Source organism: Urocampus carinirostris, chromosome 17 (genome assembly GCF_059441175.1).
Source record: "Urocampus carinirostris isolate Australia breed hairy pipefish chromosome 17, RoL_Ucar_1.0, whole genome shotgun sequence".
In the NCBI taxonomy this organism is placed as follows: domain Eukaryota; kingdom Metazoa; phylum Chordata; class Actinopteri; order Syngnathiformes; family Syngnathidae; genus Urocampus; species Urocampus carinirostris.
The window spans coordinates 17,952,194-17,968,005 of record NC_142365.1 but is presented as its reverse complement, the minus strand read 5'-3'; the positions used below and the strand labels follow the sequence as shown (position 1 = coordinate 17,968,005).

The following is a 15,812-nucleotide window of genomic DNA, read 5'->3' as shown; positions in this document are numbered from 1 at the left end:
ATTTGAAAACAAGGTGGAAATAAGAAGATTCCGTTTCAACACTTATGGCTGGCGCGCATGCTTGTACAGGTTTTTGTAAAACCGTAAGCTGACTGATTATTAAAAACATTTGTTGAGACTTGTAGCCCAACAAGAAACAAATGTTTGCGGTTGGATTTTTTTAATGATTAAAATATAACAAATGATGTTAATTATACAAGTCTGTAGCTTCACTTTTGTGGTGGTTTACCTTTGTATACTTGAAAATTAAAATATATGCAAAAAAAAAAAAAAAAAGAGAATTTGTTGTAACACCGAATTTTCAATACTGAATAAAGTAAAAGACGTAGGAGCCAATAGGGTAGAAAAAAATATATATATATATCCAGATAAGATTTTGTTATTCAATTAACAGGTAATTTAGCTTATTTTAGTACAAATATGACAATTATTATTATTGGTATTATTATTATTTTGCTAAAAAGAAAAGTACAGTGATATTGTACAGCCATTATGGTCATTTTAAGTATTATATTTCCCTGTTTTTATGGCGAAAAATAGAGTAAAATGAAAAAAATAAAATTAAATAAGTTTCTCGAAAAAGAATAGTCAAAAAAGAAACACAATAAAAACAATACTGGTACTTATAATGACCCAAGTAATCTGCAAACAATAACATGATTTTTAATTTGTTATTGTTTGCGGTGTACACAGAAAAATATCACTATCACATGGCTTCCCTGGATGTCATACCTAGGTTAATAGCTGTGGCGAGAATTAATTGTTGCCTCATATTTTTACATGAATAGCCTTCTAAATATAACATAACTTTGTATGATCATTTATTTAGATAAAAAAATATTTCTAGTACCGTAACATTTTTTAACTATAGTGATATCAATGTGCCATAAAGCCTTACGTACACAGTACAGTCTACAAACACTTATTTGAGAACCAATGGATTATAGTATAGTTAATTCTCAGGTTAAAAACGACAGTAGTTACCCATCTTCCTCAGCTTTCATTTGGAAGGCATCCTCCAGCCAGTCCAGGAGCTTGTGCGTGAACTCACTCACATCCTGCTGTAAAGCAAAAGAAGAAAAAAAACATGCGGTGCAATGAGTGAAACTTAATCAATGACATTGGTGTTTGCATTTTCAGCACACATAGAAAGAAGCAAACAGGTCTAAAAATCAAAGTTGTGTGCTGATTGGCCGTGAGCTCCAGATTTGAGATGACTCGTCTTTAAAGAAAAGTAAACTAACGGCTAAATTTCCTGACCAAAAACTTGACAGCTTGTGGCCATGAAAGACCTCGGGATTTTCAGCTAATTTAGGCAAACGCATGTCTAACCTAAATAATTTTTTGCAAAGAGGCATGACAGAAGTTGGATGCTGACCCTGGTTAACCTTGATGTAACACTTGGTCAGTTCTACTTTATTGGTGTGATAAAAATGTTAATAGCCAAAATTCAAGTCACAAACAGTGCTTTAAGGCATGGGCTGTATTCAGACTTTATGTTCTGAGGTGGGTCGGATCAGTAAAGAATGTCAACTCCGAATTTCAAGCTTACTGTAGTTTTTCAGTATTATGCTTTATCATTCAGCCTACATCATCCACTTACCCAACATATTTTAATCACGGATGACAACGGATCGTTTCTAAACACAACACATTTATTCACAAGCTATCTATACACTGAAGCCATATCTACCCTAGTGGGTGCTAGAATCAAGAACACACTCAGATTCACCAAACATTCATTCCCCTTTGATCTTCCCAACCTGACACCGAACATTAAGCCCACAGCACATCAAGGAGTGAGTTGCTGTGCCATGTAACCCTTCATCACCAGAGAGGCCTGACAGCATACACTAGTTTACCTTCTCCACATAATACGAGTCGATATCAGTCATTCTTAATTATCCTTCCACCACACACATCTATTCCTTGCACACACTCATGCATCCATTAAATTAACCAACCTCACATCCAGATGTTCATAAATAATGAGGAAAAAATATTTGCATGTTTGGCATTGAATGTGTTAACCGTAAACTGAGTAAATGCAGTTTTACACCGGAACCAAATCACCACGCTATACAAACTCAACACTGCCCTTTACCAACCAGACAGACCATTTGGTATGCAATTACTTAAAAAATTACCCCTTTTGTTAAATTGACCAAGAGATTTATACTGAGATTTATGGTGGGCCGTACTAAATCATCCATTGGGCTGGATCTGCCCCACGGGCCTTCTGTTTGACATGTTTGGTTTAAGGTTCATCTTGGCATTTGTAGTATTTAATGAGTTTGAAGATATTAGCCATTCTGCTGTGAATGATTCATCCAGCGACAAGTTGCTATGTAGGTGTGATTGTATTCCGTTAATTATAAACGTACTACGATTCAGATATGAATTAGCTATGGCTTACCTGTTGTGACTCACTGGACTTAAAGGCATCTTTGAGGATTTCTACTGCTCGAGATGGATCCACATACTTCCTCTTGGAACCAACCATTAGAGAAAAGAGTGTTCTTAGCTCTTGCATGAAGGGGAGGTTCCTATGTTCCTTGTGAGGGCAACATAAATAAAGAATTTAGAAATTTGAAATCCTGGCTAACTTCTACTGTATAAAATATTTACACTAATTAAATATCTCTAATGAAAAACATACAGTGGCGGTCTTCCATCACACTGAGTTCTATTGTTTGAACTAAGAAAGGAAACAAACTTTGGAACACAATTACAGATATAAATAGTTATGACTACAAACAAAAATTATGCAATATAATTTATGAAATTGCAAGACATGGATGTGTTGTTTCAAATTTTAAGTGAAAGACATCTTACCTTCTGGTTTCGGGGCAGTTCATGGACCCTTGGTGGTGGAGAATAGTGAAGGACCAGTCGCTGGAACTCACGCAAGTTGAACAGGGACTGAGATGGAAATTAAATAAAGCTATGTTAGTGTTTTCCCTAATTTCAAGCGGTTCAAATCAACAAATAATCAACAGTTACAATGCCCGACTTTGTCCTCCTTATGGCTTGTTCTGCAAGTGCGCATGTTGAAAGGGAATATTATCACTCAAAGGGACAGAGTGCATTTTTTGACCACTAGATCTCCCTGTACTGAGTAGTGCAACCGAAAACAAGTGCTAAAAAGCACAAGGAAGAATACAAACTACGGAGACTTGAAGTGACTAAACCACATAATTTTCCTTTCATTTCCCAAGCTTTTTAGGAGAACCTGCAGCAGCAAGATAGCGAACAATTATGTGAGCCCCCTCTAGATGTCTCAAAATATGTAAAACAAATGCAATTTGCTCAACCTACCAGTATTTTTAAAATACACCTTTATGATTGTTCCTACACCTTTTACATGGCCAAATTCAAACACTTCTTAAGGACTTTTAAAGTCAAATTTTCCAATTTCTTAAGTACTAAAAAATGTGGGATTAATCATGGATTTTTGTCAGAGCCACAAATAAATCATATGAAAATTTTAATCGGTCATGTGCGTTTATGAAGACATCTGAGTAAATCTTGCATATATTTGTTTTTTGAGATAAATCTCTCCCCATAAAGGATGTTGGGTAAAAATGACAGTAGAGTACATTTTCAGTTGCAGTTATTCTCATTAAAATTTACCACAGGGAAACGTTACATTCATATTTTGCAAAGCCCAAAATAAAATGTTCAGAATTGCTATGTAATTCTTGTCCAATAGACATTTCATAGTCTCGTTTAGGTGTAGCATGAGCACAATCTATAGGGGGGGCTATGGTGCTTCATAGGACAATACTGTACAAATTAATGCCAGCTGCAGTTAATCACGAAGGAAGAAGAAATGCAAATGCAAAACGAAACCACCAGAGAGCAGTGTGACAAGCTAACTTCATCATGGCAACAATTTCAGGCATTTACAAATAGTTTACCCAGAATTAAAGCACTTTAAATCCTTGAAGAAAACAACAATGAAATAAATCCAAACGTTTTCAATTATTTCAGCACCCGTATGAACCCTGCATATCTTTTCTTATTGTTTAAATCAATGTTGTTGTTTTTTAACAAATTAAGTTTTCTTTTTACCAATAGGAAGCACTAAACAATACACACTGCCGCTTTTTTCCCCCTCAACTGTACTGAAAATAAGCATGTTTTTAAGAGCATTTTAGATCATGTTATGAGAGGAGAATGTTTACTGCGCTTGTTGACCTAAAAGCAACAAGCTTGAGTTAATTCGGTACCTTCCTCTAAAAGGGTGGGGAGTCACATTACAGAGGAGCCAAGCAGCATGTGATCTAGTGTCCTGTGTTCAGCTGGCAAATTTAAGGACTGATCAAATTTTACTATAAACTATCACGAGTAATGGTGAGGAAGACATTTTCCTTCAAAGAAGAGTTTAAAAGTCCAACATTTGAATTTGCGAGTCCTGTAAATTTACCTAAATGACCTACAACCCATTTCTTCTTAGACACGGCACACAAATTCCTTGTCATATATTGTTTTTCATTTAAATTTATATCAGGAGCTTATTGGGTAGTGAGTAATTTGCAAGACTTTGGGGTGGTCTAAATACCTAAATCTGTGACTAAATACCAGAGTGGTCTGTTAAAAGCGCACTTACTCAAGCTGTGGATTGGGAATATGATTGGTTAACAATTTGAATCTCGGCACAGTGAAAAGAATGGAGGAAAGAATGAAAAACAAACTATCATGAAGAGGAATAATTTTTTCAATCAGAAAAAAATATTTTAGTGTATGCTGTTGTGGGCCGCAAAAAATTGTTGGTGTGCTGTAAATTGTTGGTGGTTTGTACACTGATTTACAACCTTTTTAATCATTTTTTTAAAAAGGGATAAAATTGTATTGTGATTCTTAATTACTGTTCTTCAAATATAACTACTATTGTAAATTTAACAGGTATGCAACTGAACACAAAAATTAAATGTCAAAATAAAAATACAACAAAAATAATGCCCTTAACATGTTTGTTTACCCTGCAAATAAAAACCCCGGCCTTCAAATATAATGCATACAAGTTTTGCTTGATAAAATAAATCTAAACAAAAATGATGATCGAAAAAGTGGAACGTGCTGATGGGGGATACTTCCAATATGCGGAGCTGTGACTGAGGTTGCGTTTTATTAGCGGTTTGGGAGAGTGTTTGTCTGGAAAGCATGCTCGTGCAAGTGTGTTTGGGTGTGCCCACCTGAATGACAGCACTGAACCAGCAAGTATTGCCCACATTTTTCAAGCCTACAGGGCAGTTGTCGATCCTCTTCCTGTCATGGGGGTTGGGTGAATCGCTCCATACTTCTGTGTGGGTACGCTTCAGACTTGCCTTATTCTCCGCTATGCTGGCCTCCAAAACTCTACAGCATAGGAGTGGTTAATTCAAGCCAACGATAGCAATATTTTCTCATTGTGCTACTTTGCCCTACAGTACTTCTTTGAAAAGTTCAATTTTATTGGTCGATTGGCTTGCAGTCAAAGAACTGTGTTGGTGCCCACCTGCTGATGGCCTGCTCCTCATCGGTGATGCCAGTCTCCCTGAAGGCCCGGTTGGACTCTGCCAGGCTGAGGGCAATTGCTCTCTGAAGGTCATCTTTATCATCTCCTGTCAAGTCAATAACATCTAAACCAAAACATATGCAAAATGAAGAATAAATATGATTTAGATGACCGTTTAATTCAACTGCTCCCACGCTTTCGAAAGTGGTGATATATTTTAGGTGCTGTCAAAGATTTTTTGCTCGAGTTGAAGCTTTAACTCTGAGAATAATGCTTTAAAGTTCCAGTAAATGAACACTTGAGTCACGGCATGTTTAAATTAGTGCCATCTAATTTTAATCTTTTAAGCTTTAAAAGGTGAGTTGTGTTGTCTGAGGTGTCTTCAAAAAGTTGAAAGTAGAATATTTTTTTCATTAAGTACGTGTTAGAAAGCCCAACTGAGTTCAAAGAGCCTTTATATGCATTTATTTTTCGCCGCGCTTATCTGCTTTTATTGAGATGTTAGGGACGCGGAAAACATTCGGTAGAAGGAATGGGAGGAAGGTGTAAGAGTGACTTTATGCTCGTCATCCCAGTTTTTTGTTAGTGTAGCATGAAATGGGAAAAGTAAAATAAGGCCCGTTTCAAATGTAGTCCAAACACAAACTCAAACCCCCAAAAAGATGAAAAAAAAGAAGTTTTTCGAGCGGGTCTAGAAAAGCATGTACTTGCAAGCGTCACAAAGGAGCTTGACTGAGGCTGTAACCATGACTTGATTTCCAATAACGAACAGCACCTTTAACCAGAAATTAAAACACAAAGGAGTGCCTTGTGTCATCATTGTATCCTCATCAAGCTACTTCATGATGCGTGTGCAAGTAAGTGCATTTCTTAGATACGCACAAATAATCTTTTTCATCTTTGTTGGGGTTTGGGTTGATGTTTAAACTTCAAGTAGGCCTCTTCTTACTTTCACAATTTACATGCTAAACGAACAGATGGAAACAAAAAAAAAAAGACATGGGGGCAAGCATGACGTCATTCTACACCACATTCCACCTACTAAATGTATTCTGAAATAAAAGACTAAGTTTTATCTTTTCACAAAAAATGAATTTGTGTGTACTATATTGTCATGACCATGAGGCGCACCGCATTAAAAGGCACTGGCTCAGTTACATGTGGCATTTGTGCAACACACACATAAGGCGCACCTGCTATAAAGGCGCAGGTTTCCATACAATCCTTGTAACCACACAGTGCTCTTTCATATACTATAAACGTCCACACTTCCCCTTTAACGTGCTCACTTTCCCCTTTAACGTTGTCATGGTGTCCTACTACATGTGTCTTACAACACTCACACACACACACAAACTGGGTGCGCCGTACATTTTGAAGAAAATCTAATACTTTTATGTGCACATCATAGTCTGCCTTGAAGTGTGAAGCACTTTATTTTCCAAAGACTTGGCTTACTTGAGTCTGCTTGGCTGCCCACGCTTATGTATCGGTCATTGGACACCTGAGAAGTCTGATAGTAGGTGGTCTCGTCCTGCTGTGGAACCTTGGCATTCTTCTCTGTCAAAAATGCCACAGCCTCCGCCAGGTCTCCATTACTCACCTGTAATGTGCCATGCAAGTTGAAGTGAGTAAATTAGCTTTTTCGAGGATACCACAATATGATAAAAATAAATTTCCTCAAAGAAAGGTCAGTGGGATTAGAGCTGAGTGGTGAAATGCAGATGGGGGGAGAAGTTAATGTTCCACTTTGAAGTCAACAACAAAATCTGTGCATTCACTTTTGATGCATTTCGTGTCTCACAAGGCCTTTTTGCAAATTTAAAATCTTCTTGCCGCTCGCCAAGAGTCGCAGTTATAATCTTATTTTTCAATACAATTCTACTTACCAAAAGATAAAAGTCATTTTATGGATGATTTATTTCAAATTTAATTTGAATTGAACTTTAATGTGCGTATAATTGAGTTTATAATTATTTTTTTGGATCATACAATACAGAGATTTGTGCTGTATTGAAAAGTGTCGATTTGTCTGGCAGAAATAAGTTTAACCAATGCTGTAAACGCTTTGAAGTAAAGCATTTTGAAAATGAATTAGCTATGCAACAGTTACAGTAAAAGTAATCCATGATTTACCTGCAAAGCCTGCTGGAGGAGCTGAACATCTGTGGTGCCTGTGACCTCTCTTAACTGGTTTAGTAGTGTCTGCTGATGCTGGTGATTGTATAAGAAACACAATGTTTGCCATTCAAATACATATGTAGATACGAAGATAGATACAATTATGGTAAGCTACAGCAGATCCGCCAATTTACACAAATTATTTTTTAAAACCATCATTCATGGCCAAATTCAACCTCTTTTAAGGACTTTCAAAGCCAATTTTCCAATTTCTCCAAGACCATTATGAAACAAATTCTGGTGTGGATCACGCATTTTGCAGAGCCACAAGCACATTATATAGTATCTGTATTTTACTTATGTAATATTTTCTATCGTGTGCATTTGTCAACACAGGATTTTTGAATCATGAGTAAATGGCAAGTATACTTGTTTTTGAGACAAATCTCTCCACATTCACGTGTTAGGTAAAAATGACATATGAAGCTTTCATTTTCAGTTGCCGGAAGTTCTTCCCATTACAAATTACCATAATAAATGTTCCATAATCGATTTGTAACCTTTGCATTAATACACATTTTATAATGCCCTGTCTAGGCGTAGCATGCACTTGTCTTCTTAAGCGCGACCTGTAGGGGGAGATTCATTGGACAATGTCGTAAAAATCAATCCCAGCTGCAGTTAATTACAAAGGAAGAAGAAATGCAATGGCTGGGGAAGCCACCAGAGAGCAGTTTCAGCTTCATTTTTAGGGAGACTTGATAAGAAACATGGCAACAATTTCAAGAATTTACAACCTCTTCATCAAAAGTTCAAGCACTTTTCAGTCCTTGAAAAGACAACACTAAAACTCAAGGATTTTTAGGGATTTCAAGCATCCGTATGAACCCTGACTACAGGATCGGGCAATTTGGGAACTTATTGGTATCAAATCAGAAATATTACACATCACATCAGCACATGCCAAAATTTGAGATTTCTGTATAGTCCCCCAAAAATTATTCAGACGATAGGTACTGGTGTTCGTGGTTAACACTCTGCCTCTTAATATAATTCTCATTTCTCTTTTAGTTTCTGAAGATAGGCACTGACTTCAGTAAATATTTTCCTCTGGTGAACAAACATGTTAACCTGGGGAAGACTTCATGTATGCCACACCCACCACCTCATCCTCCCCCCATTTCTTTTATACATGTATTATTTTGCTTAGTTGTTATTTTATGTGCCTTTTTCAGAATGCTGAGATAATTGGGATGGAGTTTGGAAATATCTTACCACTTTCCTGACTACTTGAATAAGCTAAGAATCCAAAACATTTGGAGTGGCCGGTTATTTTAAGATTTATACTAAAGACCTGGAATACAAACACATCCACACACATGTGAATGCAACCCTCAAAAAAGGGGAGCAACAATGCTTTAAAGAAAATGATCACGCATCGCTCCCAGAAAGAAAGTGTGTAAACCTTTTATGTCCACCGTATCATTCCATTATCCAAACGCAAGTCCTGAATAAATGCACTTAGAATAATGAGTAAGTGCACTTTGTATACAAGGCTGGGCAGTTCACAAGTCCTGAGGGAGGCAACTGAACCATTCACAGGTGCAAGAGACAGGACTAAGAGGGCTCTAAACTAACTTGTCCACTAGAAACACTGGGTAATCAATTTAGTTGGTCACAAGTCATCAAACTCGGCTTTCTTCTCTTTTTTGTGTTAATTGTGACTCTATATATTTTCAAATTGTTTTACTGTAACATAACTTTGGCTGCAGCCTGTAGTTGCTAAGAAAAATCGTGATGTGTTTAAATTTAGTTTAACTAATGTGGACAAGCTGCTTTGAGGCTGAAAGCAGCCGTTGCATTGCTTCTTTGATGCATGCATTCATGAAAGAACAGTAAAGTTGAGTTTTAAAACCGAGGTCAATCAGATTAAAAAAAATGAACAAACTTGGCTCACAAGGAAGACAAATATCAAAGCAGGTTTGTCCCGAAAAAAAACAAGCATGGCTTCTTGAAGCTAGAACAAATCTCAAAAGAAACAAGCAAGACAAAATAATATTATAGTAAAACTTGAAAAACAAGTTAACGATGTAATAAAATTCCACATTACAGCAAAATGATTCACCAAAATAATTCATTTGTATCATTTCCTGAGGCACGGTGACCACAAACTATAAGAAAACCTTTAAAATGTTACTATAAGCATTAAAAATCAAATAAAAATTGATTTTTTTTTTAAACATTTCAGCCATCGGTGCCTCGATATTTTTGAATGCGAAAAGTGTGCCTTGTCTCAGAAAAGTTTGGAAAACACTGATATAGGGTATGTTTACATGCAAGGAGTAGTGGGATTGAGACCAGAATTTAGCACACACAGAAAGAATTCCCCAACCCCCGGATAAACAATGAATGAAATAATAGTATTCATTTGTTAGAAAAAGGCTATGCACAACTCTCCGGTCTCCCGAAGTCCAAAATCAAGAGCCTTAAGCAGGTACAAAATGCTGCAGCGAGGCTTTTAGCATTTCATTTCATTTTAACTAAGACAAGAAAGTTTGATTTTTGCTAACCTGCATTGGCTCCCTGTTAGCTTTAGATGTGATTTTAAGGTTCTGTTGGTAGTATACAAAATCATGCATGGACTTGCTCCCTCATATCTTTCAGATTTAATTTCCCCCTATGTTCCGGTCCGGAGCTTTTGTTCTGAAAATGCTGGTCTACTAGTGATTCCAAGAGCCAAGAAGAGATCCGCAGGTTCGAAAGCGTTCTCCATTCGGGCCCCGGTGCTGTGAAATGCTCTTCCCCCTGAGATTCGATCTGCAACCTCAGTGGAAATGTTTGAATCCAAGCTTAAAACACACTTCTACTCTATAGCGTATGAATAACCTATATTTTATGTTGATAATGTGTGTATTATTTGCCCTCATGTAGGTTTGAGATCAGCTGATGGTGTCATAATAGTCTGTGGTTTGCAATAATCGGTGGTCTGTGCAGCCCTTTGAGACTCTTAGTGATTAAGGGCTATACAAATAAACATGACTTGACTTCTTTACCATTTCCGCACTTGCAAAAACAGGTGCTCGTTCAAGTGATAAATCGAGATCGCCCTATCCCTCCTAACCATGCTATGTAAACAAAGCTATCACATACCTTAGACATGACTAACCTCGGCAGCCTTTACACGCCCATAAACGGAGAACATTATTATCAAACAAAACCTCGTACGGCTTGTTGTAAGCTATACTTATTGCAAAATACAACAACGTAACAGCATTGACTTGCATAGCCAGTTTATGGAACAATTAGAAGATCGATAACTTGCACGATAATTACAGTTGACATAAATCTTATATACACTGACGCCAGGGTTAACCAGTATGACTAAACTAGTTAAGTGAGCAAAATTTCGTTCGCAAAGGTTAGTAAGCAAAGCTTATAATAGTTACGCAATATTCCCTAATTGCAAAACATGGGCTCGACTGCTAACACTAGCAAAACATTAGCTTGTGTCTTAGCGAGGAGAACTCAAGGCCCGTTGTAAACAAACTGTCATCGTCCATTGTTCGTCATACCCTTCGTGTATTATATTAACGCATGGTGACGACATTTCACATCAAAACGATTTTTATCATTGAAGACGAACACCCAAAACAACACAGCGAGTCACTTACAATAAAGTTAGCTAACCACCGTTAGCTTGCAGCTTACCTTTTGAGAATGCTGCTGGAGGACATTCTGCTCTACAGTCATGGCCGATTCCGAGAGAAATGCTGACGAGATAAAAGCAGGAGCAGCGAAATGCACGAGTTAATTGCGTTAAAAGTGACTTAGAGACAGAGGGAATCCTTCGCCTGCGACAAATCGGGCGCCATGGCAGAGTGAGCTGGCCAGATTGGCAGCAGGCATGAAAACATTGCCGCCTCCCCCGGATCTTGTATCGATTATTTATGTCTGATTGTACAAGCTGCATTCACGAAGCATCTCGTTTATTAGTTTAATTAACAAGTTATATTTTTCTAATACGTGCTACGCTATACTGCTTGTATTATGATACATTTATAACCATATGGATTCATTTGTGTTGCGAGATTGCGGGTACAGACGTTGTAAGCAAATATGAATGGGCCAAACCAATGTTCCCTCTAAGCTGCGTGTGCGCGCAATTGCGCACTACCCAGAGCTTTTCTGCGCACAAGAAAATCTAGCCAGCTCACAAAAATCAGGGCTCGAAATTGCTAACTAAAAAGCGAATTAAGTCAAAGTAACAGTGCATGAAGGGACAAATACACGGGTTCCCCTGACGCTGAGTTCTAAATGTGGTATTTTGAAGTCAATGTCGAAGTAGAACGAAGTTGAGTAAAGTCAGTACAGTTTTTCGAGAACCGCTTTCTTCGGCTCGGCTCATTAAAAAGAAACGTCTCTTTCGGGTCCCAAACAGCTCTTCAGGTTATTTTTGGGTCTTTAATCCCTACACGACCAAATATTATGTAAAATTGTGCACAAAATGACTTAAAGGAAGGGGAGGAAATATAACAAATAAGAAAAAAAACACCAAAATGAAAAATTAGTGAAAAGCTGAGTAAAAAACGAAACAAAAGGAGAGAAAAAGAGAAAAAAAGAACAGGAAAAATTCAGAAAAAAAAGCTAGAAGAAAAGAAAGAAGCAAATAAAGGGAAAACAGTAAATAACATCTAGAAAAAATAAACAGAATGAGATTTTTTTTAAATAATTTTAAAAAAAGGAGAAAAAAAACAGGGAAAAAGAGGAAAAAGTTCGTGTTGCATTCAAATAATTTTCAATTATATCAAGTTAATCTTGTTGCCAACATTGTACTTCCACTAAAAAATGTAATTAAATACAGTTGTGTATCGTGCAACAGACTAAATAAGCCCCCCAAAATGTTAGTATTATGCGACAAAAGATACCAAGAATAAAAGAAATGGAAATCTTGTGAAAGAATTGTAAAAACAAATGACGTTTGTAGGCCCTGCAACCTTTGCAATAGTCAATTCATTCAAAAGTGAAAAAAAAATTTACATCGCCGGAAACTCAGCAAAATGGAACGTGATGTCAAGTTTTGGACATGTTTGATAATGATTTAGTTGCCACACTTGGGGTTGCTGTGGCTCACTGTTGTTTCAAGCGTTGCTCACCGACTTTGTGTGAACGCTCAGACCCGTGGAAAATTAGAGGGAACATTGGGCCAAACTAATTTCCATACTTACCAACAATACCACTTTTTCTCTCCATTATACCTCCTACCAATTGAAAGATTTTTTTTCCAATTTAAACAACAAAAAGTCTTCAGAATAGCATTTTATTTTTATTTTGAAGTAATACTAAGTTTTTGTGCGTGAATAAACCGATCCGAGCACATTAGATTTCCGTTTTGGTAAAGATTTGCCATATACTGTTTTATAGAAGCACATGTTGTAGAAAGCCTCGTGCAATATGTGATTTTGCATAGATTATGCAGAACAGTTTCATACACTAGGTGGTATGCTATATATTTCAGTTAATTGTATAACTTTAAAGACAGGGTTGGGTAGAGTTACTTTAACTTGATTACTTTCAATTATGACTCACAACACGTGGTAAGCTTTCTCTCCTGGCTTTGATCTCTTTGATCTCTGGCAAAACCAACATAAAATGCGACAGAAACAAAATGAAAATAAATCCAAACAGCTTGCCAACATCATTTTTGCCGTTCCGTGTATTCTGTTACTCGCCAAGCCTGCACAAAATTTAGTAATTTTATTCATATTTAGTTTCTTTTGTGTTTTATTAGCATATTTGTTATTGGAGTAATCCAAAAGTAATTGAAAGTAAACAAGTTAAAGTAACACTACCCAACCCTGTTTAAAGATTTATTTTCCTTCTGTTGGGAATGAATATCAAAATGTACCGTTTACTAAATTGTTCGAATTAGTTATCTGACTCCATTAACCAAACACAACTTACATTCACCCAACAATTTATGTGCGCTCGTTTCTTGAGGGAAAAGATGAACAAGAAAGCCGACATTTTCACACGGGGGCATATTTAATTTCATTAAGTATTTAACTAAGTGTACTCCATCAAAAACGGCCGAATTAGTGTTGTTGGCGTCTGTGGGAAGCCTTTTTCTCAAGTCCTTTAGCTCTCTCCTATTGGCCATCTTCTCCCCGCATAATGGCGTGCCGACTCCTCCCATGGGCGTGCCAAGGAAGCCCCCCTAGGCTTCACCATCTCATCGAAGAGCGTCGCGATGTCTGGAATACTCAAAACAACACCGAGCGTTTCTACGTCATCAGGGCCTTTCTGCGTCTGGATGTGCTGATTATCTTATCAGCCTTATGTCCCGTTCCCGCCTTTCCTGTAAACAACATTTTCAACCAGGGTGCCCTGACATCGCACCACAGCCCAGCCAGTGAATATCTTTTGCATTAAATGTCATTTGTATTCGATCGTATAAAATCCTTTATAGTCAAATGCTTAAAATCCTTCACCTCAAAGTGCACAATGTTTATTTTTGTGTTCGATAATAACTATAACAGTGAGCGATTCCTGAGCCGAGAGGCAACGTGAGTGCCTTGCTCAATGGCACTGTTATCCTCCAGAGTGGACTAGTAGCTTTTCCATTACCATTAGTCCATCTATATGCCGTGACTTGTTCTCAAAAACTGCTCTGAATATTGACAAAGTAAATATCACCCAGAGTGACTCGGTCAAATTTTCAGATGGAGGAATCTGCCCCACTAAACTGTGGAAATTTAGAAGCCTGCCTCACTGGGATAAAAAGAAGCATGTCACTCAACTTCTTGCGACTGAACCCTGAAAAAACAGGTTTCTGAATTTATCTCACGTGGAGGTTTTGAGTTTTTCCTCGCCCACATGTAGGTTTTAGATCAGGGGATGGTGTAATCATAGTCTGCAGTTTGCAAAAATCCGTGGTCGGCAGCCCCTTTGAGACTCCTTGTGATTAAGGGCGTCACAAATAAACATGACTTGACTTGACTCCAGGAATTGAACTACAAACCACCAGTCCAGCTCGCTATAATCTTAAAATATTCTAGAACAGTGTTTCTCAACTGGTGGGTCGTGGAACAGTTTTCAGTGGGACGCAAGACTTTGCCATGGCAAAATAATGCTAATGTCAGGACCAGAACGGAGACAGGACCCACTTGCGTTACGTTTCTCACAAGTTTTATTAGAAGAAAGGGAAAGGATTGGGCCCACGATCCGGGAATTGCTCTGAACGCGGAAGTGGATCTTCCGTGGCGAGCGATGGCGGTGTCGGGAACGGAAAAACGGGTCAGTAGGGGCAGGAGACAGGAGAGCAAAAACGTGGTCGGGGTTGGAAGCGAGTCGTAAGCCAGGAAAGGAGAATAGACCTGGTCGAGGATCAAAAACGGGACGATGACGGGGGACAGACGGAAGAAAAAAACAGGTGGAAGTCAGGGTCGAAAAAGAATTGCCTAGTGTTAACTGAGGTTCGCAGACGGACTGACAACAGGGGACGGATAGGAGTGGGTTTAAATAGGGACAGAGAGCCAAACAGAGTGCTAGGCAGTTGGCGCCAAAGGAGCGGGCACAGGTGATGCAAATCGGTAATCATGACAGCTATGAAGAAAAACAAACTGCTTTTAGATTATACTCCATAACAGTAGATTGCGATAATGCCTTGTAAATGAGAGACGATCCCTGCCAATTCACACCTCAGAAAAAGACTGCTAAAGTTTGTTTCCACATGACCAAACGCAGCTCAACGGATAATATGTGGGACGTGTTATATTGAAGAAATAGCTCCTGAAGTGAAGCGTTTTGGATTTCATTAGAATGCAACTAATTGAGAATTACAGGGACAGTGTGTGTGTATGTGTGATTTGACCACTGGATGTCACCGTATTCTGGAGTGCAACTGAAAACAAGTGCTAAAAGAGAGTACAAACTACGGAGAAAGGGCCAGTCTATGCCTTCACGGGGCCCTAAAATAAGATTTGGCGGACCCCAAATACTTGATCATTTGTATACCCACTACAACTCATTCGATGTTTTACTTGGTCGTCACAAATACACATAAAGTACTAAATGTGAGATGTTCCTGCTGTATTTAGATTGTAATCCACAGTGAATAAGGCAGATAACAGATTTGCAGGAGAAAGAAAATCATATTAATATTTGGCAAAGTGAGCAACTTCCCCTACTGGCC

General features: G+C 37.9%; 1 protein-coding gene across 5 annotated transcripts in view; it reads right to left on the bottom strand.

Annotated features, from left to right (window-relative positions):
• Positions 1 to 11,550, bottom strand: part of usp25 (ubiquitin specific peptidase 25) — a 39,591-nt gene extending 28,041 nt beyond the window's left edge. The window contains exons 1-8 of one of the 5 annotated variants that reach the window (XM_088320796.1): positions 11,330 to 11,550; positions 7,637 to 7,714; positions 6,959 to 7,103; positions 5,501 to 5,624; positions 5,199 to 5,361; positions 2,836 to 2,922; positions 2,417 to 2,554; positions 985 to 1,061 (exon numbers count right to left, since the gene is read on the bottom strand). In XM_088320796.1, the coding sequence (XP_088176922.1) occupies positions 985 to 1,061; positions 2,417 to 2,554; positions 2,836 to 2,922; positions 5,199 to 5,361; positions 5,501 to 5,624; positions 6,959 to 7,103; positions 7,637 to 7,714; positions 11,330 to 11,371 (854 nt within the window). In that variant the 5' untranslated portion in view covers positions 11,372 to 11,550. Of the gene's footprint in view, positions 1 to 984; positions 1,062 to 2,416; positions 2,555 to 2,835; positions 2,923 to 5,198; positions 5,362 to 5,500; positions 5,625 to 6,958; positions 7,104 to 7,636; positions 7,715 to 10,191; positions 11,162 to 11,329 lie in introns of those variants that run through there. The other 4 variants (XM_088320798.1, XM_088320794.1, XM_088320795.1 and 1 more) reach the window with 4 other exon arrangements.
• Positions 11,551 to 15,812: the final 4,262 nt, after the last annotated feature.